Source organism: Myodes glareolus, chromosome 7, assembly GCF_982192425.1.
Source record: "Myodes glareolus chromosome 7, mMyoGla1.1, whole genome shotgun sequence".
Taxonomy (NCBI): Eukaryota; Metazoa; Chordata; class Mammalia; order Rodentia; family Cricetidae; genus Myodes; species Myodes glareolus.
The window spans coordinates 76,963,592-76,985,800 of record NC_142032.1 but is presented as its reverse complement, the minus strand read 5'-3'; the positions used below and the strand labels follow the sequence as shown (position 1 = coordinate 76,985,800).

At 47.4% G+C, this 22,209-nt stretch overlaps 1 protein-coding gene across 1 annotated transcript; it reads left to right on the top strand.

The window, feature by feature from the left end:
• The first annotated feature begins 13,208 nt into the window (after nt 1-13,208).
• On the top strand, nt 13,209-18,159 carry Znf48 (zinc finger protein 48). The gene is given in 3 exon segments (XM_048454990.3): nt 13,209-13,418; nt 15,565-16,621; nt 16,624-18,159. Coding segments are annotated over 2 exon segments (1,773 nt in total). The 5' UTR covers nt 13,209-13,418; nt 15,565-15,580; the 3' UTR covers nt 17,356-18,159.
• The last annotated feature ends 4,050 nt before the right edge of the window (nt 18,160-22,209 follow it).

Genomic DNA, 22,209 nt, shown 5'->3' with positions numbered 1-22,209 from the left:
ACTGAACCTTATTGTGCTCCCCTCCCCCATTTATGCACTGAAGCCCTATGTGACTATATTTGCACATAGAGCCTGGAAGGAGGTAATTAAGTGTGACTTAATCATCCTTAGAAGAGGAAAAAATCCACTCCTCCCGCCTCCTGTACAGAGAAAAGGCACAGTAAGGATACATCAGGAAGGGGCCTCTGCCACCCAAGAAGTGGACCTCACTGTTTTTCATTACATACAGTAGCTGCCCCTTAAGCAACTCCTGTCCTAATCGGAAATAGCAAATCCACAACTACCAGCAGAGGTTCAGCCACACTGGCTGCAGCCAGGCCGGAATTCTGTTCCCTCAGGCACTGGCTCTTTCAGGACCAAAGGAAACATCTAGATCTCTATCCCTATCCTCCTAAGAACTCAGGATTCAATGGTTGAGGTGAAATTCTCTTGCGCAGAGTGGTTAAATAGCAAGTGGCTAACCTTCTCTTCTTGTGAGCATCTCCTGAAAAACAGCTCCCGCTTAAGAACCCTCACTACACCTAGTTCCTCCCTACCACTTTCTGTCAGCTAGTTGCTGTGGTGATGTTTTGTTTGTGCTTTAAATAAAGCTTGCCCGAAGATCAAAGTGCGAAACTAGCACACTAGTTAGCCTTAGCAGTGGTGGCGCAGACCTTTAATCCTAGCACTCGAGAGATGAGTCAGAGGTCAGAGGCTGGCGGATCTCTGTGAGTTCAAGGCTACCCTGGGCTGTGCGAGATTCGGAGTCAGGCGGTGATGGCTCACACCTTTAATCCCAGTACTTGGGAGTCACAAACCTTTAATCCCAGCACTAGGAAGGTGGAAACAGGAAGGGATAGCTGGGCAGAGAGGAGACAGGAGCTTGAGGCATTCATTCTGAGGATTCATTAAGACAGGATCACCCCGTTGGTCTAAGGATTCAGTAGAATATCTGACTTCAGGTTTTTCTTATTAAGACCAATTGGAATTCATGCTACAAGTTGCCTACTCGGCCTCCTGACCCCAGATTAATTTTCTTTAATCAAATAAGTGTAACACATCTTTGCATCATTAAACAAATATTCCACAGCATAAACAAATGTAACACATCCTTTTTTTAAAGATTTATTTATTTGTTATGTATACAGTGTTCTGCCTGCATGTGTGCCTACCCACCAGAAGGGGGCACCAGATCTCATTGTAGATGGTTGTGAGCCCACCCTGTAGCTGCTGAGAATTGAACTCAGGACCTCTGGAAGAAGAGCCAGCAGTCAGTGTTTTTAACCTCTGAGCCATCTCTCCAGCCTATGTAACCCCTCTTGAATTAATATTCCACAACACCTCACCAGACACCGGTATTGGGGAATATTATTGTAAGGTGTGTGACTTTTGTTCATGCTGCATTTAACTCTGTGAAGCTGTGCTACTATGCCTGTCTAAATAAAACACCTGATGGTCTAATAAGAAGATAAACAGCCAATAGCAAGGCAGGAGCAAGGATAGAGAGGGCTGGCAGGCCGAGAGAATAAATAGGAGAACCGAGAACAAGGAGAGGAGGACATCAGGACCAGCTATCCAGCTCCAGAGCAAGCCACAGAGAAAGAAGGAAACAAAGAGCTATAGACATGGAGAAAGACTGTAGTGACGAGCTGTGGGCAGGCCTGCTTTTCATCCTGCCCAGCTCCCGCACGACTAGCTTAGCCCCAGAAATAACAACACATAAGTTGTATTCATTTAAATACTGCCTGGCCCATTATCTCTAGAGAGTTAGTTACTGACTAACTCTCATATCTTGATATTAACCCATTTCTAAAAATCTGTGTAGCACCATGAGGTGGTGGCTTACCGGAAAAGATTCAGCATGTTTGACTTGGTGGCTGGCTCCATGGCATCTGCCTCACAGCCCTCTTCCCAGCATTCTGTTCTGTTTACTCCGCCTACCTAATTTTCTGTCCTATCAAAGGGCCAAGGCAGTCTCTTTATTGACCAATGAAAATAACACAATAGACAGATAACCCTCCTCCATCATTTCCCCTTTTTCTGTTTAAACAAAAAAGAAAGGCTTTCATTTTAACATAGTAAAATTACACATAACAAAACAGTTATCAAGCAAGAATTACAGTCACAATATTTATAACTATATCTTTATCATAATAATGGAAAACTATAACTATGACTATCCATTCTTTAACTCCATCAAAGACTCCAGAAGGATATATTACCTAAGTAAACAAGAAGTAAGCAACTTCCAAAACTCTAGAAATGACAGAGACATCTCGCTGCCTGGACAGTCACCCAAAGTTCCTCTGTATCGTTGGGGCATCCATCTTTGGCCTTCAGGCCCATAATATCCAGAGACATTTCCATGAAGCAGGAAATTTCAAAGGCAGTTTAGTCACTATCTGTTGTGTCCTGCAGAATGTCTCGCAGACTCTTTCATGAATCAAGAACCTCGAAAGATCATCTCACCTTTAGGCAAGTTTAGCAGTCCTCTCTCTGCGGGTTCTCTGTGTCCAGTTTATACAACAGTCCAGGCAAGAGCAGTTTCTTGCCCAAACAGCTAACCAACTCCATAAGGAGCCTCTTCGATGCCCTTCCTCCTCTTGAAGTAGATTGGTGCTGCCAGGAGCAGACGTGTCTCATTGTCATGAAAAGTCCTAAGTTATTAAAACATTAAATGCCATATTCTGTAGTCTTTGAAAAATATGAATGTCTGAAATATATCTATGCACTTCTAGAAAATCAGACTAACATTACTACAAGCTTGACTATTATTGATGATTATCCATTAACAATCTATTTTTTTAAATTATACATTACATTTTTAAAATGAACTACACAATCACAATATATCAATCAAGATCAGAAATATATATACATATAACAAAATTGACCTTAAAATCCATAACAAATAAAATTATTCATATCTATACCATATCCCCCTTTAAATGTAAAAGAACATTTATAAACAATATCTGGGAATATGGACGTAGTCATTTCTCTCCAAACTTCTTCCTGCTGTATAGGGGCGTTGTTAATCAGGTCTTTTACAGTAAACCTGTTTGCTAGCTTCGTCTCAGTTGATAGTTGAATGAAGTAATTTTTTGAGGGTGTTCACAGCAACCTTTCAGGAGGGCGTGGTCTATCATACCATATTGGGATAGAAGCAATCCACAGGGTCTCATCCTCTGTGAAAACAAAAGAAGGACCTCCTTTCCAAAGCATCATATTCTTAGACCCAAATTCTGAAGTCAAGGTATTTTCAAAATATCTATCTTGGATTAGTTCAGCAGCATTTATAAACAAATATCTTTTAGCAGCTGTTGCTCCTTCCTCAGCATTCAAACAATTCAAAGAGAGCTTAATAGCATACAGTATCAAGATTCTCTGTGTATTTTCCATCTTTATGTAGCTTTATTTTTAACCTCTATTTCTTTTATTTTTACTTTTACTTTTTGACACAGGTTCTCTGTATATCTTTGTCCTGGAATAACTCTGTAGACCAGACTGTCCTTGAACTCAGAGATCTCTCTGTCTCTGCCTCCCCAGTTCTGGGATTAAAGGCGTGTGCTACCACACCTTGAACTCAGAGATCTGTCTGTCCCTGCCTCCCAGGCATTGGGATTAAAGGTGTGTAATGGTGTTTTGATAACCCTCCTCCATCAAAAGACAAATGTCCAGAGGCAAAAAGCCAACAGAATAATTTAAGAAAAGCTGTCAAGAAACAAGCCAAGCTAAGGTCATGTACTGCCTATGCTATGGGACGGTACGCGAGCCGGGAACCGGGCTGGAGACTTAAAAACACACGCACACAGACAGACAGAGACACGGGGACATGGGTCATCCTTGATACAAGAGTGCCAACTTTATTGTACACAGGGCCAGTTTATATAGGGATCCTTAACTGATAGCCACGCCCCAGCTCTTGGGATTTCCAGCTGTAAAACCTACCAGGAACCACTCCCCTGCCATCATGAGGGTCTCGTGCTCAGAGCAGCTGCAGGCACAGGAAAACAAGTTGTTCTGCTCAGTTCACTCCAGCAGGCAAAGGGTCTGAGGCAGGCAAAGAAAGTCAAGGGACCAGGGGTCTGCAGCCCCCAACAAGGTCGGGCATTCATAACTAAGAATAAACTTCTGTGTGTGACTTATTTGGGAGCTGGATGGTGAGTCCCTCAAAAAGCCAAAAGAGGAAAACATCACACGACACACCAGACCTGCTTGTACTTGATCTTAGGCTTCCGAGCTTCAGCACTGTGAGACTCCAAACGTTTGCTGTTTGTGACAGCCAGTGCACAATATTCTGTTCTGACAGTGGTTGAATAAGAAGGCCCACCGCTGGCTTAGAGAGCTGAATGCTTAGTCATCAGACAGAGGCGCTATTTGAGAAAGATTAGAAAGTGTGGTCTCGTTTGAGGAAGCGTGTCACTGAGGATGGGCTTTGAGGTTAAAAAAGGCAACCCCATCTGGGCAGTGGTAGCCCATGCCTTTAATCCCAGACAGAGGTAGGAGGATCTCTGGGAGTTCCAAGCCAGCCTGGTCTACAGAGTGATTTCCAGGACAGCCAGAGCTACACAGAGAAACCCTGTCTTGAAAAACTAAAAATAAATAAATAAATGAAACCCATACCAGGCTGAGCTTCTCTCTGCCTATGGACCAGAATGTAGCTCTCGGCTACTTCTCCAGCACCGTGCCTGCCACCATGTTTTCTGCCAGGATGATAGTGGACTAAACCTCTGGAGGTGTAAGCAAGCCCCCAATTAAATACTCTCTGTTGTTGCCTTGGTCGTGGACTCTCTTCACAGTGGGCCAAAGGAACAGTGACCACGACAATCTGTCTACCACGCAGCCCCTCCTCTCGCTATCCCTGTGTAAGCAGCCTCAACAACGCGTCCAGAGCGCTCTTTTCCTCCGTTGTTTCCGGGCACAGTGCTGGGTTTGCTTTATTTTGCTGTTGTCTTGTTTATTTGAGACAGGATGTCACTATGTAGCCCAGTCTGGCACTGAGCTTGCAGTGATCCTTCTACCTTTGCCTCTCAGATTCTGGGATCACAGGTGCGCCCCAGCACTGGACAGAGTGGAAGGAGCCTTGCATTAATGTAAATAGAGTAGATGAACTCCGGAGTGAACGTGTATTGTTGATAGGGGCACACCATGTCAAGAGCCCCGTGCCACAGACCTATGGGAATGGCATCATCCCAGCTCTGGGCGATGGAGATACGTGGATGCTGAGAGCTTGCTAGCCAGTCAGGGGGCAAAGCTACCTTCCAGTTCAGTGACAGACCATCTCAAGGCAATATGTGAAGAGCTGTAGAGAAAGACACACAAAGTCTGGCCTTTGTGTGCACACATGTGTGTACACATTTGCACACTCATGTATGTGGTGGTTTGAAAGAAAATGGCCCCCAAAGAGAGTGACACTATTAGGAGGTGTGACCTTGTTGGAGGAAATGTCACTGTGAGATCTTTTTTTTCAAGCTACACTCAGTGTGACAGTCAGTGGACTTCCTGTTGCCTCCGAGTTAAGATGTAAGGCTCGCAGCTCCAGCCCGCATCTGCCCGCATGCTCCCATGCTTCCTGCTATGATGATAATGGATTGAATCTCTGAAACTATGAACCACCTCAGTTAAATATTTTTATTCATAAGAGTTACTATGGCTAGGTGGTGGTGGCATGTGCCTTTAATTCCAGCACTGGGGAGGCAGAGGCAGATGGATCTCTGTAAGTTCAAGGCCAACCTGGTCTACAGAGTGAGTTCCAGGACAGCCAAGGCTACACAGAGAGACCCTATCTTGAAAAACAAAAAGGAAAAAGAGGAAGAGAAAAAGAAGAAAAGAAGAACAAGGAGAAGGAGGAAAAAAAGAAGGAAGAGAAGGAAGAGGAGGAAGAGGAAAAAGAAAAGAAGAGGAGGAGGAGGAGGAGGCAGCAGAGGAAGAGGAGGAAGAGAATTATAAACTAGGGCTGGGAAGAAGGACCAGTGGTAACAACATCTGCTGTGCAGGTATGATGACCTGACATCAGATCTGTAGCACTCATGTGCTTTTTGGACCAGCAAGATGGCTAAGTAGATAAAAGCCTACATCACAATACTAATTGTAGACACACATAGAACCCAGTGCTGGGAAGGGGATGCAGAACAGAGATAGGAGGATTGCTGGAGCTTGCTGGCTACCAATCAGGTTGACAAAGGGCAAATCCTAGGTTCAATCAGGGGCCAAAAGCACCAGAGGAGGGCACCTAAACACAGTGCACACATACAGAGAGAGGGTGGGTAGAGAGACAGATAGAGACACAAAGAAAACTATAAACCAACCAACAAACAAACAAGCCTCCCAATCAACACATGGGAAAATGCACTAAGCAGGTGGTTCTCAAAAGAAGAAATACAACAGTCAACAAATATACTTAAACATGTCCAACATCCCAGTCGTCAAGGAAATGCAGGTGGAAGCTGCTTTGAGGAGGGCTGGGGAGTTGGCCAGTAGGTAAAGATGCTTGTAGCAGCGCTGGGGACCTGAGTTCAACTCCTGGGACCATAAAATATGGATGGAAAGAGCCAGCTCCGTAACATGGTCCTTTGATCTGCCACCATGTGTCGCCACGCCCTCTCCATCTTATCACACATATACCAATAAATTAACTAAAAACAACTATTTTGAGATTCCACCTCACCCCAGTCAGAATGGCTATCATCAGGAAAACATGATAATGAATTCTGGGGAAAATGTGGGAAAGGAGAGCTTTATCCTCGTGAGAGTGCGAACTGGTACAGCCACTCTAGAGATCACTGGAGGTGTTTCTCTAAAAAAAAAACCTAAAAATAGGGGCTGGATAGATGGTTCAGTGGCTAAGTCACCTTCTTCTCTTGTAGAGGACCCAGGTTCAATTCCCAGCACCCCTGGTGGCTCACAACCATCACCAATTCTGATTCTAGGGAATCCAATACGGACTTCTGAGAGCACCAGGCATACTAGTGGTGCACAGATGTGTACACAGGTAAAACACTCACACAAATAATAAAAATAGCAGGGTGTGGTAACCTATGCCTTTACCTGTAGTCTTAGGAAGACAGAGGCAAGTAGATCTCTGTAAGTTATAGATTAACCTGGTCTACATACCAAGTTCCAGGCCGGGCAGGACTACATAGACTCTATGTCATAGAGAGACTCTGTCTCGAAACAAACCAACAAAAATCTAGACCTTCCATCTGACCCAGCTGTCCCATTCACGGCTGCTTCCTGAGAAGATGGAATCTAGCCACGGGGCCCTGCTCATCCCCTGCGTATCTTTTCCCAGCAGCCGGGAAATGAAGTCAGATAGTGATGGAGAACGAGAGTGTGGTGCTCATACACAACGGAGTTTTACTCAACACTAAAGAAAATGTAATTATGAAAATTTCAGGAAAATGGGATAGAACTGGAAAACATTACAGTGGTGAGGCAAACCGGCTTTGAAAGACAAACATCTCATGTCTTCTCATACACAGATCCTAGCTTCTGATTCTTCAGTGTGTTTTTCTGGGTGTTGTATATGTGGGTAAAGGCCAGGAAAGTGGGAAGAGGTCCATGAGATGGGGGGAAAAGAGGCTTTAAGGGAGGAGGTGTGTCCTGCGCTCGGCCTCGCCTGCAAGAACCACGCGGGACACAGGATCCTACTGCAGAAATAGCTTTAATGCCCCTTGGGAGAGCGAGCATCAGCCAACATGGCGGAGACCAAGATATGAAGGAAGCCATCCCTTATATATGAAACAGACCCTGCTTTGGACGTGTCACTCTTGGATTGGTCCGCTGCTCCCAGTCCCAGGTGATGCCTCGGGAGTAGGCGGGGACAGTAGTGGAAAATTACCAACACGTGTGCGTTCACCTGGTGGTGAAGCCGGATGTCAGCGCCATCTTGTGATGGAGAATGTGGCTGTGGCCCTCTACATCTCTCCCTAATTTTACTTCTTTGCAGAAAGGCAACTCCCTCAGAAGGTAAAGATAGAGGTCGCACTTTCCAAAATAGAAACATTAAAATGGGCTTACATGGAATCTGCCCCTAGGCTCATGACACCTGGAACTTATCCGGCCTGCCCTCTGCCATTTTTCTGGGAAAGGGGAATGTACGGCAGGAAACCCTTATGCAGGGCAACTTATCTCTCAGAGAGGGCCATTCTCTGTGCGATGCTTTTCAGCTCCATAACCTTTAGGGCTAACTAAGCCAAGCATTCCACCCTGTGCCATGGACCATAGTCCTAGGGGTGCAGGAGCTGGTTGGCTTAAACCTTACTGCTTTAACATAGATAACCACATATAAGCAGAGGCTCCCTGATCCAGGGCAGCCAGCACTGTGTAATAACCACTTTGTCCCTATGGCTTTGGGATTAGAGTCAGCAGACCATCCAGACAGAGGTGGGGTCTGGAGAAGTGGCTTGGCCATTAAGAACAAATACTGCTCTTGTAGAGGTCCAAAATACTGTTCTTGTAGAGGTCCAAGTTTGGCTGCAATCACCCATGTAGGGTGTCTCCCAACCTTCTGTAACTTCAGCTCTAGATGATCCGCTGTTGTGGAATATCACTTTAAGTATGTAAAGATGTGTTACATTTGTTTATGCAAAGATGGATACTACTTTACCTTGTCTGCCTAAGGCACCTCATTGAATAAGAAGCTGAGCAGCCAGCCAGGTGGTGGTGGCGCATGCCTTTAATCCCAGTACTCAGGAGGCAGAGACAGGTGAATCTCTGTGAGTTTCAGGCCAGCCTGGTCTAAGTGAGAAGTTTTATTGGGGGAAGGGAGTGGGAAAAAGGAAGTGAAAGAAGGGAAGAGAAGAGAAAGAGAGACAGAGTGGGGGAAAAGAGAGGAAGGGGGAGAGAGAGAGAGAGAGAGAGGAGAAAGAGAGAGAGACACGAGAGACGAGAGACATAAAGCTGCCTCCTCAGGGAGAATGATAGGAGTAGGCGGGGCTTGTCTCTTAGAGGGACCTTTGCACCTGTGTAGACTAGTACCCTGGGTTGGCCAAGGTATTAAGTAGGAACATCCTGCCAGATGACAGGACACGACAGCATAATGCCTGAATCCTAAGAGGGGAGACAGAAATTAAAGGGGAATCAGGGAGGTAAGAGAAGAGCTGATGGTTATGTGAGACAAACCAAAATGAAGTATGTAAAAAAATACCAAGGGCTGGTTGTTGGCAGGACACTCCTTTAATTCCAGCCCTTAGGAGGCAGAGGCAGGCAGAGCTCTGAATTTGAGACTAGCCTGGTTTATATAGTTCCAGGATAGTCAGGGCTACAAAGAGAAACTCTGTTTTTTTTTTAAATTTTTTTTTATGGTTTATTTAATGTCATTGGTATGAAAGTGTCAGATCCCCTGCAACTGGATCTTCAGACAGTTGTGAGCTGCCATGTGGGTGCTGGGAATTGAACCCAGGTCCTTTGGAAGAGCAGTCAGTGCTCTTAACCACTGAGCCATCTCTCCAGACCGAGAAACTCTGTTTTGAAAGACAAAACAAATAAACAAAAATACCATTAGGAAACCTGTCATTTTATAAGCAGATTAAATTTTTGTATGAATTAGAAAATTTTAATCTCACAGGGTGGTAGTGGCGCACGCCTTTAATCCCAGCACTCGGGAGGCAGAGGCAGGCAGATCTCTGTGAGTTCGAGGCCAGCCTGGTCTACAAAAGCTAGTTCCAGGACAGACTCCAAAGCCACAGAGAAATCCTGTCTCAAAAAACAAAAAAAAAAATTTAATCTCATATCGCTGCATTAATATAATACCAGTTTAATGTGTATTCTTCTAGATTTTCTTCTTTGCCTATACATATATATTTATGTATATTTCTCTCTTCCTCTTCCTTTTTTTGTTTTGGTTTTTCAAGTCAGGGTCTCTCTGTAGCTTTGATGTTTTTCCTGGAACTCACTCTGTAGACCAGGCTGGCCTCGAACTCACAGAGATCCGCCTGTCTCTGCCTCCTGAGTGCTGGGATTAAAGGCCTGCACCAACACTGTACAGCTTGTTTTGTTTTTTGAGATAGGGTCTCACCATGATCTCTGACCTGAAGCTCACTCTGTGTAGATCAGGTCGGCCTAGACCTCACAGAGCTCTCCCTGTCTCTGCTTCCTACGTGCAAGAGAGAAGGAAAGAACCACCACGGCTGCCTTACTTTCTTTCTTTTAAAATTTTTATTTACTGTGGGCGTGTATGCATGTCACACTGTAAGTATGGAGGGCAGGGGATAACTTGCCAGAATCAGCTCTCTGCTGCCACCATGTGGTCATCCCAGGGATCAAACTGAGGTTGTCAGACTGGGTGGTTAAGTACTTTACCCTAGGACTCATCTTGCTGCCTCCAGTGATGCATATTTAAGGTAAAGTTTTCTTTAATGCTGTATTATCTGTAGACCAGGTTGGCCTCGAACTCACAGAGATCCACCTGCCTCTGCCTCCCAAGTGCAGGAATTAAAGGCATGCGCTAACAGGATGGGCACAAATTAATATTTTTAAAGTTTCAGGACAGGGACGGGTGGTGGTGGCGCACACCTTTAATCCCAGCACTCAGGAGGCAAAGACAGGTGGTTTCTCTGTGAGTTCGAGACCAGCCTGGTCTACAAGAGCTAGCTCCAAGACAGCTAGGGCTGTTGCACAGATAAACCCTGTCTTGAAAAAAACATAATTTATTGAGATATAGCGTATATAGCCCTGGATGGCCTCAAATTTGGGATCTTCCTGCCTCAAGCCCCTAGAATGCTAGTGTTGAGTAGCAAGATAGTGGGGTGGAGAGTGAGGTCAAAACCAGCACATGGAAGACAGCAGCTGGCAGAAAGGAAAACTAGCAATATTCAGACCAGGAAGGCTGACTAAGTAGAGCACAGAGCAGGCACTGTGTCCTCTGAGGGCCCAATCCGTCTGGCCTGACCACCTCTGAACTTCTAACCTTTCTCCCAGCTCTGGCTCACTTCCTCTCTTAGAAATGTTTTCTTTCTTAATAAACTGTCTCTGCCTCTACCCCTGCTCTATGTGTCCCGTTCCAATTCTTTAAAAAAAAAATAACTCGGAAATTTTACATATGTTTACAGCAAAACATGATAGACATCTGTCCGATGCCTTGTGCTGGGACGTGGAAGGCCTCAGATAGGCACTGTACTCTGTATCTACCAGTAAGCTATAGCTACACAAACCACCACCTTTACGTTGTCTTATAGGGCCATTTAAGTGCCTTACAGTTCTCTATGCCTCCCCATACCCTCACTTGCTGGAATCCATCCCAGGACCTCCAGCATATTCAGCATGCACTCCATCACTGAGCAATATAACTGCAAGCCTCTATTTGTGTGTGTGTGAATGTGCACGCGCTACTTCCCCAATTCTGCTAGTCTAGAAGTCAGCTCCTTCTGGGGGATTTTTTCCTCCAGCTGCTGAATGCTGAGGTCATAGGTAAGCCACTATCTGGGCATTTATGAGTGCCGAGGATTTGAACCCCGATCATCATGCTTACGTGGCAAGCACTTCATACACTGAAACACCTCCTCAGCCCCAATCCTTTTCTTATTTTATTATTTATTTATTTATTTTTTCCGAGACAAGGTTTCTTGTGTAGCCTTGACTGTTCTGGAACTAGTTCTGCAAACCAAGCTGGCCTCAAACTCACTGAGATGGGCCTGCCTCTGCCTCCCATGTGCTGGGATTAAAGCTGCATGCCCCTGACCTCTTATTTTAACTATATGTATATGTGACTGTGTATAGGGTGTGTGTGTGGATTTGTGCTTGTGAGTACAGTACCCTTAAAGCCAGAGAATGGACTCCCTGGAGCTGGTTACAGGCAATTAGGAGCTGCTAGCTGTGAGTGTTGGGAGCTGACCTTGGTCTTCTGTAAGAATAGAGCATGCTCTTAATCACATCTCTCCAGCTTTAATTCTCTCTTTTTGAGACAGGATTTCTGTGTATAGCCTGAAACTCACTCTGCAGACCACAGAAGTCGGCCTCCCAAGTGCTGGGATCAAAGGCATGCACCACCACGGCCCAGCTCTATTATTTTTAAAATGTGTTTGTTAGATTCTTTTCCTTTTTTGTTTTGTTTTGTTTTTTGAGACAGGGTTTCTTTGTGTATCTTTGGTTGTCCTGGAACTCGCTTTGTAGACCAGGCTGGCCTCAAACTCACAAAGAACCACCTGCCTCTACCTCCCAAGTGCTGAAATTAAAGGCATGCACCAACCACCACTGCCCGGCAGTTTGTTTAAGTCAGAATTTCTTAAATTTGTAGTAATGGGGGAAGGCATTTGGACGTCAGAGGACAATATACTCTCCTTACACTAAGTGAGCTCCCTGAAGAGAACTCAGATTGTCAAGCTTAGTAACAATCACCTTACCCACTGGCCCCGATTCTCTGTCTAATAATTTGTATGCTTTTCTTTAAAACTGGGAGCATTCAAGGGACGGATGATGCATACCATCCGTATCTCAAACTTCTGCTTTAATCCATATAAAATAAAAACCCCGTTATCCCTCTCTTTTTGTGGCAGGACCGAAGACTCTAGGCACTCACCTCTACAAAAGAAAGACTGCCTACAACACAAGATCCTGGGATAGTTTCCAGAGACTAGGTCGCACGGAACATGGCCCCACCAAGATGGATTCTACAGTCTCTCCCTGGGTTTGGCCTTTGCAAAACTGGCAGCCTTTGTTTCTCTACCTTTGTCTCTGCCTGTGGCCCTCTTTGTTCTGCCTCCCGCCTCTTTCTCTCCTGGCTCTCCGCATCTTAGGGCGCAGGACTCCACTTGGGGGACTTGACGCCCCTTATCTGTTTCTACATCTCTTTGTCTCCGGTACCCAGTCTCTAGGTCCTGCTCGTCGTCTCTCGCCGACAGTGTCCCAACTCGTGGGCAAGGCCCTGGCAGGCTTGAGCTCTGCTGGGGTGCCGAGCCCCAGCCCAGCCCCCACCCCGAGCTGGGCTTTGTTTCCCCCGCCCCAGCGCCCCGCCCCGCCCGCCCGCCCGCCGGGTCGCCGTAGCCCTTTGTCTGCCCAGGTCTCTCCCACCCCATCCCCGAGCTCTTTCCCCGTTGTCCCGCGCGGGCAGCCGGGCCGCACCGCGCCCGTTAGACGAGCCGGGGAGGCCCGCCGCTAACGCCGCAAGGCACGGCTGGAGTGGTCCTCGTGGCCGCCGAGCCCGCGGCTCCTCCGGGTCCTAGAGCGGCACGCTGAGGCCCGTGCTTCCGCTTCCCGTCCCGCCCCGCGGCGCCCGGGACGTGGGCCGAGCCCCCTCCCGGCGTGGCGCGGAGCCCGCACCGGACCGAGCCGCCGGCGGCTGGGTCCCTGCTGCACCGCGGGGAAGGGGACGGCGGCTGCCCTCGGAGTCCCGGAGCCGTGCTCGGGTCGTGGACCGACGGTGCAGCCGGCGGCAGAACCCTGAGGCGCCGAGCTCCGCGGCTCGGCAGACTGGGAGCGGCAGAGAGCCGTCGATACAGGTGAGGGCGGCGGCCGGCGCCGCGCCTGCAGGTAATGGCTTCTTGGGGACCCGGGAAAGTCGGACGCGGGCGAAGGGGCGCTGGAGCAAATCCGGAACCAGCGTTTCTGAGCACCTACTGTGCGCCAGGCCGAGGGGCGGGCATCTCCCACCATGCTCTCCCCTCCCCCGCGGGCCTTCGCTCATCCTCACTGTCTCGGCTCTTCTGCAGGCCTCCGGGCTCAATTGTGATGACCTCCCCTGCCCTGTCCTCCTCAGCATGCTTTCTGCAGCCACTCTGATGTAAATCCAGCCCTAATCCTGGCTCCCTTCTCAAAACCTCCTTCACCTTCCTAATTGCTATTAATCAAAAGCCTTAATGAACCTAGTGTTAACGTGCACCCCTCCCACACACACACTCCGACTAGGCTCAGTAACCTTTTCCTAATACCTCATTCCTTTCCATAGTTTTCTCTTTGCTACGGAGTGATGCTTGTCCTTGACGTCTAATCTCCTGCCTCCCTTGTGATAACAGAGTTGTTAGGAACCCACAGTTAAGTCATTGTTACTTTGTCTTTTCTCTCCTACCACTCCAGAGTATCTGTAGGGAAGTGAGTACGTACAGTATCGTTGAAGTTCCAAGGAACGGAATAGAGCCAGTGGTAGTGACAAATACCTGTAATTCCAGGAGGGTGGAGCATTCAAAGCCATCCTGGGCGGTATAGTGAGAATGTCTCAAAAGCTGAAGGAAAAAAACAAAACAGATTCAATAAACCACATCCTAGGTTTTCTAAATAGAGAAACTGTAATGTAACACAGGCTTGGAGAGACGGAATTAGAAACTTGGCCATTCTATAACTTTTGAACCTTAAGAAAATTTCTTTAGTCAGGAGCATGCCTTTTGTCCCAGTACTTGGGAGGCAGAGGCAGGCAGATCTCTGAGTTTGAGGCCAGCCTGGTCTACAAAGCAAGTTCCAGGACAGCCAGGGCTACAAAGAGAAGCCCTGTTTGGGTTGGGGGTGGGGTGGGTGGTAGTGGCCGGCAAACGAATTTGATACCAGCCCTCAGGAGGCAGAGGCAGGCTGAGCTCTGTGAGTTCAAGGCTAGCCTGGTGTACAGAACAAGTTCTAGGACAGCCTTGTAAAGTCTTGTAAAACAAGAAAAGAAAAAAAATGTGGAATATTTGTAATTAGGCAAAGGTGTGTTACATTTGTTTATGCATTTGTTTAATTATTCAAAGATGTGCTGCTTTGCCTAAGGTTCCTGATTGATCTAATAAAAAGATAAATAACCAATAGTTAGGCAGTAGAGGGTTAGGCAGGGCTTATGGGCAGAGAGAGTATAAAGTTGGAGGAGAGGGAAGGAGGGAGAACCCTGGGCCAGCCAGCAAGACAGAGTAGGACGTATAGAACAGAAGAAAGAAAGGTAAAAAGCCCCGAGGCAAAACATAGATGAAGAGAAACAGGCTAATTTAAGTTATAAGAGCTAGTGGGGCAAGCATAAGATAAGGTCAAGCATTCAGACTAATAAGTCTCTGTGTCATGATTTGGGAACTGATTGGTAACTAAAGAAAAAGCCTGTTAAAAAAAAAAGGAAAAGAAAATTTCTTTCTTTGTTTCCATGAGTGTAAAATAAAGAGAATAATATTGCTATTAGGATTTTGAGGGTTCCATACTGTTTAGTTTGGTGATTGTCAATTAAAAACGTAGTAAGCCAGGACGGCGGCACATAACTGTAATCCCAGAACTTGGTAGTTGAGAATGGTGTTTGTTTTGGAACAAGTTCTTACTCTGTATCCTGCTTGGCTGGCCTTGAAGTCAGATCCACTTGCTTCTGCCTTACCAGTGCTGTGATTAAACACATGCACCACCGTGCCTGGCAGGATTGAAAGTTTAAGGCCAGTCTGGGCAAGTTATCGAAACTCCTGACTCAAAATAAAACAAAGAGAGCTAGGGATACAGCACAGTGGTTCTTATAATCGAGTGGCAGATAATTAGTGCTCCCTAAATTCAGTAGAGAGGGAGAACTCAGGAGCTCATGCACTGTGAAGTCTTCCTGGGGAAGTTACCAGTAGGGGTAGAGGCCCTGGCTTCTGCTCCAGCAGCACTGAAAGAAAAAATGAGGTTGAGCCAAAGGGTGAGATTTATAATTCTGTTTTCTTTCTCCAGTCTAGGGAGTGAGAATATGGAGGCTCCCGTGGATGAGTTTGAACACACTCCACAGGAGGAGGATGGCTTAGAGTTCAAGGAAGAGGAACAATTAACCCCAGGTCACGAAGTAGGAAATGCTTCTCTCAAACCTGAAGGCATTCAGAGCTGGGATGACTTATGGGTCCACAGAGAGGGGCTTGGGAAGCGTCAGCCTCGAGACCCAGTCCCCAGGGTCCTGGGAGAACCCCGCTGGGGACAGGCTAGTAATGACCGAGCTGCAGTGTGTGGTGAGTGTGGCAAGAGCTTCCGACAGATGTCAGATTTGGTGAAACACCAGAGAACTCACACGGGGGAGAAGCCCTACAAATGTGGGGTCTGTGGCAAGGGCTTTGGGGATAGCTCAGCCCGAATCAAACACCAACGAACTCACACCGGTGAGAAGCCCTTCAGAGTCCGGCCCCCAGCCTCGGGTCCTCCCAAGATGCCTCGGTCTCGGATTCCTGCTGGTGAGCGCCCCACTATCTGTGGTGAATGTGGAAAAAGCTTCCGGCAGAGTTCTGACCTGGTCAAACACCAGCGGACACACACGGGAGAGAAACCCTACAAGTGTGGCATCTGTGGCAAGGGCTTTGGGGACAGCTCTGCCCGAATAAAGCACCAGCGGACACACAGGGGGGAGCAGCTCCCCCGGCCAGTGGTTCCGCGGCGGCAACTGTCTCAGGCAACTCCAACGGCTACACAGAGACCCAAGGCCCAGGACAAGCCCTTTAGCTGTTCTGACTGTGGGAAAAGGTTTGTGTTAAGCTGCAGCCTCCTGAGCCACCAGCGTAGTCACCTAGGACCCAAACCCTTCGCTTGTGATGTGTGTGGAAAGGAGTTTGCCCGGGGCTCTGACCTGGTGAAGCACCTGCGGGTACACACCGGTGAGAAGCCCTACCTGTGCCCTGAGTGTGGCAAGGGCTTTGCCGACAGCTCTGCGCGGGTGAAGCACCTGCGCACCCACAGTGGCCAGAGACCTCATGCCTGCCCAGAGTGTAACCGTACCTTCAGCCTCAGCTCGACCCTTCTTCGTCACCCCGCCTCACCCACGTGGAGCCCCAGGACTTTAGTTTCTCTGCCTATCCTGTAGCCCCCCTCATCCCCAGCCCACCTCCACCTCCTCTTGGCACGAGCCCCTCACTGACACCTCGAAGCCCCTCACATTCCAGTGATGGGCCCTTTGGCCTGCCTGGCTTGGAACCAGAGCCTGGGGGCCCACAGGCCGGAGAGCCACCCCCACCACTGGCTGGTGACAAGCCCCACAAGTGTCCTGAGTGTGGCAAAGGCTTCCGCCGAAGCTCCGATCTGGTGAAACACCATCGTGTTCATACAGGGGAGAAACCCTACCTCTGTCCTGAGTGTGGCAAGGGTTTTGCTGACAGTTCTGCCCGAGTCAAGCACCTCCGCACGCACCAGGGCGAGCGTACCAGGCCGCCACCACCATTCACCCTCCTGCAGCCACATAACCCACCTGGGCCTGTACCCATAGTCCCTCAGTCTCGAGTGCGGGGCCAGCCCTCTGGACCCAGCCAGCTTCATGTGTGTGGCTTCTGTGGGAAAGAGTTCCCCCGGAGCTCAGATCTAATCAAGCACAGGCGCACACATACCGGGGAGAAGCCGTACAAGTGCGCAGAATGTGGCAAGGGCTTCAGTGACAGCTCTGCTCGAATCAAGCACCAGCGTGGGCATCTGGTCCTGAGGCCCTTTGGGATAGCGGATGTCCGGTCAAGGCCCCTCCTCCAGGAGGGGTCACCAACTGGAATGAAGTGATGGGGAATCCAGGGAGGGTAGAGGCCCAGGGTACCAGAGGGAGGGTATCTGCTGTTGAAGAAAAGCCTGGGAAATGGTGGGAGGGATGAGGAGGATGAGAATAGATAGGAACAGACTGAAGACCATAATGTTCACGCTCAGGAAACTCGTGGCTAGGTGTCGGGAGCCTTGCCAGCTTCTCGTGCACTGCCTAGAGTAAGCACTTCATACTCGCAAAAATCAGTAGCTGGAGTCTCTAAAAATCTTGCTGCCTCTTGTTGAGCACGTACCTCTCTGCTGGGCGCAGTGGTGTACAACCTTTAATTCCAGCACTCAGGAGGCAAAAGTAGGCAGATCTTGAATTCATGGCCAGACTGCTCTACATCAAGAGTTCTAGGTCAGCCAGGACTAGGACTACATGGTAAAACAAAACAAAAGACAACAACAACAACAACAAAAAAACCTTAGGCGGGAAGAACAGGCAGGGACATCTTGACCACCTGAGGGGGAATTATTGCTGTGGCGTAGGTAGTTTCTACCTCTACCTGTGGATCCTTGGGCGTAGTTTTATCCAGGGAGGACTCTGGGAAAAAGCTTAAGTCTATGCTTTGAGGGCCCTTGCTGCCCTGACGCTGGGACACTGGTGAAGTAGAGCAGAGCTACCAGGAACGTTCAGCGCTTCCAGTCTGGATGCAAAGCCTAGGTCATGGACATCTGCAGAGACCAACTTGCTGAATGAGGGCAGGGCCAGTGCAGGCCAGAGAAACAAGTTTCCACAGCCACGTGTCTGTCTGTCTCCTTACTAATAAACTGTCCCTTGTCTGATGTGTGTGTGTGTGTACATGAATAAATACAAACTCCAGCAAGGGCTGAGGTTGGCACAGAGGCACTGTTGTAGGCAAAGCCCTCAGCCGTAATAAGCTTAGATGCTCCCTTGCCTTAAGTCTGTTAAATAGAAGATTGTCGGAGATGATCTAGCTGCTTTCATTGGGGGCAGGTGTCATGGCTCATGCCTGCAGTCCCAGAATTTAGAAGGACCCAGCCTGGACTATATAGTGAGATCCAGACCCAAGGAAAAACAGTCTTCAGGTCTGTTGGCTGATTTCATAGACTTAAGGTCTGGTTGTTCACAAGAACTTAGCTATAACCTGGTATGACCCTTGAAAAGAAAAATGCGATGCTAAGGAAGGTCAGTGACTGGAACTCAGAAAGCTGGTCATCAGTGCCTGACAGAACATTGCTAAGCTGCCTGGGGTATGTTCAGAAAGTCTGGATGCTGATTCGCCAACACCTGCTCAGGCCTTTAAAACGTCTAGTATTTCCCCAGCACCAGGGCTTCCACAGAAGCAGGAGGTACGTTCCTATCTTGTCCTGAGTAAAGCATCAATAGGCAGGGAAAGGAGCAGGCCTAACTGGCCAGTGGCAGGAATCATTAGCTCTGTTCATTTTACTTGGCAAGTTCTTGCCAGACCTGGTAACTCCGCTAATTGCTCAGGAATTATGGACGTTCTCCCAAGATCTGATGGGCTTCACCAGAAATCAATTACTCCAGACTTCTGTGAAATGAGATGCATACTTGAAACCCCAAGAGTCCTTAGAGGTTTGTGTCTAAGTGCATAGAAATAATGTTGGATCTAAATGGAGCCCTTAAAGGGCTTTTGGAGGACCCTGATGCTTTCCTTGTACCCCAGTGAACTTTGGAAAATTCTGTCAGGCCATGTCACTGCCCCATTGAAAACCCTGTCATCACTGCAGTATAACTGCTGGGCTGGGCAGATGGCTCAGTGGTGAAGACCTGGCTGTTCCCAGCACCCATATAGTGGCTTACAAACCAGCTCCAGTTCCAGTCTTGGGGAATCTGAGGCTCTCTTCTGAATTCTGCTGCACTAGGGAGGTATATGGTGCACATACATGGATACAAGCAAACATTTAATATGCATAAAATTTTGAAATCTTAAAAAAAGGAGGGGTTAATCCCAAAGATGCAAGGAGAAAGACCACCAACCCAAATCATCATGGCCAAATTAGGCTTTTAAGTCCTGTACGTGGGCTGCCTAGGGTTCAAGAAGTCCACACTGAATTTGAGGAAGACAAGGTTTTTATAGCTTAGGGGTAGGGGGTTCCCAAATAGGGGATTGATGGGCAAAGTAGGGGTTATAGGGGCAGAACATAAACATGTTAATCATCACGACCTAACAACAAAGACATGATTGCAAGGTTGTTGAAACAAGGCAGGGTCCCAAGATGGTGATAAACACCTCTGAAACAAAGGCATGGTTGTCTTTCCTGGAACAGGTAGTACAGAGCTATTTGTAGTTAAGGTTGAGAAAGAGATTTAATCATAAACAGAAATGAGCCTAATTTTGTCTCTAAGATGGCCTTCCAGCCTAAAATGGAGGCCAGCTGTGTCATCAACTGTTAGCATTAGGTCTTCCACTTCTTTTGCTTTTTACAGAGCAAAGGGTTCTTCTCTTCCTTTCCTCCACTGAGAATTCAGCTGAGATAGTTAAAACTGAAGTTTAGAGATTTGAAGGTGACTGATCCAAAGCAGCTGGGATAAGAGCCTATTGTGTCCTCCCTTGTGGGTTCTTCCATTTTAATGAAGATTCTGAGGTGCAAGGCATATTCAGGGGTGTAAGATGCCTCCCTTTCCCCTTCCCCTCATGGAGTCAGGCATTTTTAGATTCCCCCCCCCCCCCACACACACATTCCTCTTGAAAAGCCCACAGGGGAGAAGGAGGGAGCAAAAGTACAGCAAAGCGTACTGAAGGAGCTCTTTGAGGAGGGGGCCTTCTTGGTGCACCTGTGACAGTGTGGTAGGACCAGTTTCTTTTTTCTTTGTAATGATTTATTATGTGTACAGTGTTCTGCCTGCACACCAGGAGAGAGCACCAGATCTCATTATGGATGGTTGTGAGCTACCATGTAGTTGCTGGGAATTGAACTTAGGATCTCTGGAAAAGCAGCCAGTGCACTTAGTCACTGAGCCATCTCTCCAGCCCCCCATAAATAGTATCTTATACAACCAGAACCTAACTGCCACTTTAAGAATATTTAGGGTTGGGAAGAGGGCTCAGTGGCATTTACTGCTTTTGCAGAAGACTTGGATTCCAAGCACCCATCTGGTGACTTATAATCATCTCTTACTCCAGCTCAAGGAGATCCGATGCCCTCTCCTGACCTCTGGGGGCTCCTGCAGAAATGTGGTGGTGCATGTATGTGTACTCATATACACACAAATACATATTTAAAAAACAATAACAACGAAACAAAACAAACTCAGCTGGGCAGTGGTGGCACATGCTTTTAATTCTAGCACTAGGGAGGCAGAGGCAGGCAGATTTGAGTTCAAGTCCAGACTGGTCGGCAGAGTGCATTCCAGAACAGCCAGTATTACTCAGAGAAACCCTATCTCAGAAAGCCAAAAATCAAACCAAAAAACAATTAAAAAAAACCCAAACAAACAAAAAAACAATCAAAGGAGCTGGAGAACTGACTCACTCCTCATGCCTGCCCTTAACTCCATCCCCAGGAGACTGGGCATCTGCAAACGTGCACACTGCACACATACATCTTCTGAAACAATATCTTTTTTTTTTTTAAGCATCTAATGGGGCTGGAGAGATGGCTCAGTGGTTAAGAGCATTGCCTGCTCTTCCTAAAGGTCCAGAGTTCAATTCCCAGCAACCACATGGTGGCTCACAACCATTTGTAATGATGTCTGGTGCCCTCTTCTGGCCTGTAGGCATACAAGCAGACAGAATACTGTATACATAATAATAATAATAATAAAACATTGAACTGCAAAGAAGCATTCTGACCATCTGTAGTTGCTGTTTGTTCTGGGGGGAGACCCGCCATCCAGCTCCCAAATAAATGCATACAGAGACTTATTACTTATAAATACCGGGCCTTAGCTTGGCTTGTTTATAGACAATTTTCTTGAATTATCCCATCTACCTTTTGTCCCTGGGCTTTCACCTTTTTCTATTTCTGTATGTCTTTTCTTGCCTTCTTATTCCGTGGCTGGCCCCTTCTTTTTTCAGTCCTTAATCTCTCCCTCATCCTAGATTTCTCCTCCTATTCTGCCAGCCCCGCCTATCCTTTCTCCGCCCAGCTATTGGCCCTTCAGCTTTTTATTAGACCAGTCAGGTATTTTAGACAAGCAAAGTAACACAGTTTCACAGAGTTAAACAACTACAGCATAAAAGAACACCGCGCATCTTTGCATTACTAAACAAATGTAACACGTCTTAAAGTATTCCACAAGAACAGATGCCCATCAACAGAGCCGCCCCTTCACTCACCTCGTGCCTGAGTGCTTCCCTGCCCAGTCTGTTTAACTCTCTCTTTTTCCTTTTGAAATGGACTCTTCTGTATTGTCACCCAGCTGGCTTTGAACTCAAGATCCTCCAGAGTAGCTTGGATTACAGAGGTGAATCACTGCAACCAACTTCAAGTTTAATTTTCTGTCCTCATCCTATCAGGAGCTGATGCCCGTGGGCGTCACTATTGGTAGGATGGTTGTGTGTCTTTGAAATACAAATTGTTCTCTCTACTTTTATCCCCCCCCCCCCACTTTTTGTATTTTTAAATAGAGTCTCACTTTGTAAGCCTGCTTGGCCTTCGACTTAACAGAGATCCACCTGCTTCTGCCTCCCTAATGCTGAGTGGCACCCTGCCCAGCTAAAAATATCTAGCGGGAGAAGCAAGATAGTACTGTAGTACTGTAGACTGGATTTGACCTTGGGCTAATTTTCCACCCACACTACCCTTGTCAGAAATGCTTCCTTACTGTGTAACTTAAGCAAATCAGTCCTCTCTGAACCATCTTGAAGTGCGTTTGTAAAATGGGGCCGTGCTCCTTTATGCAAA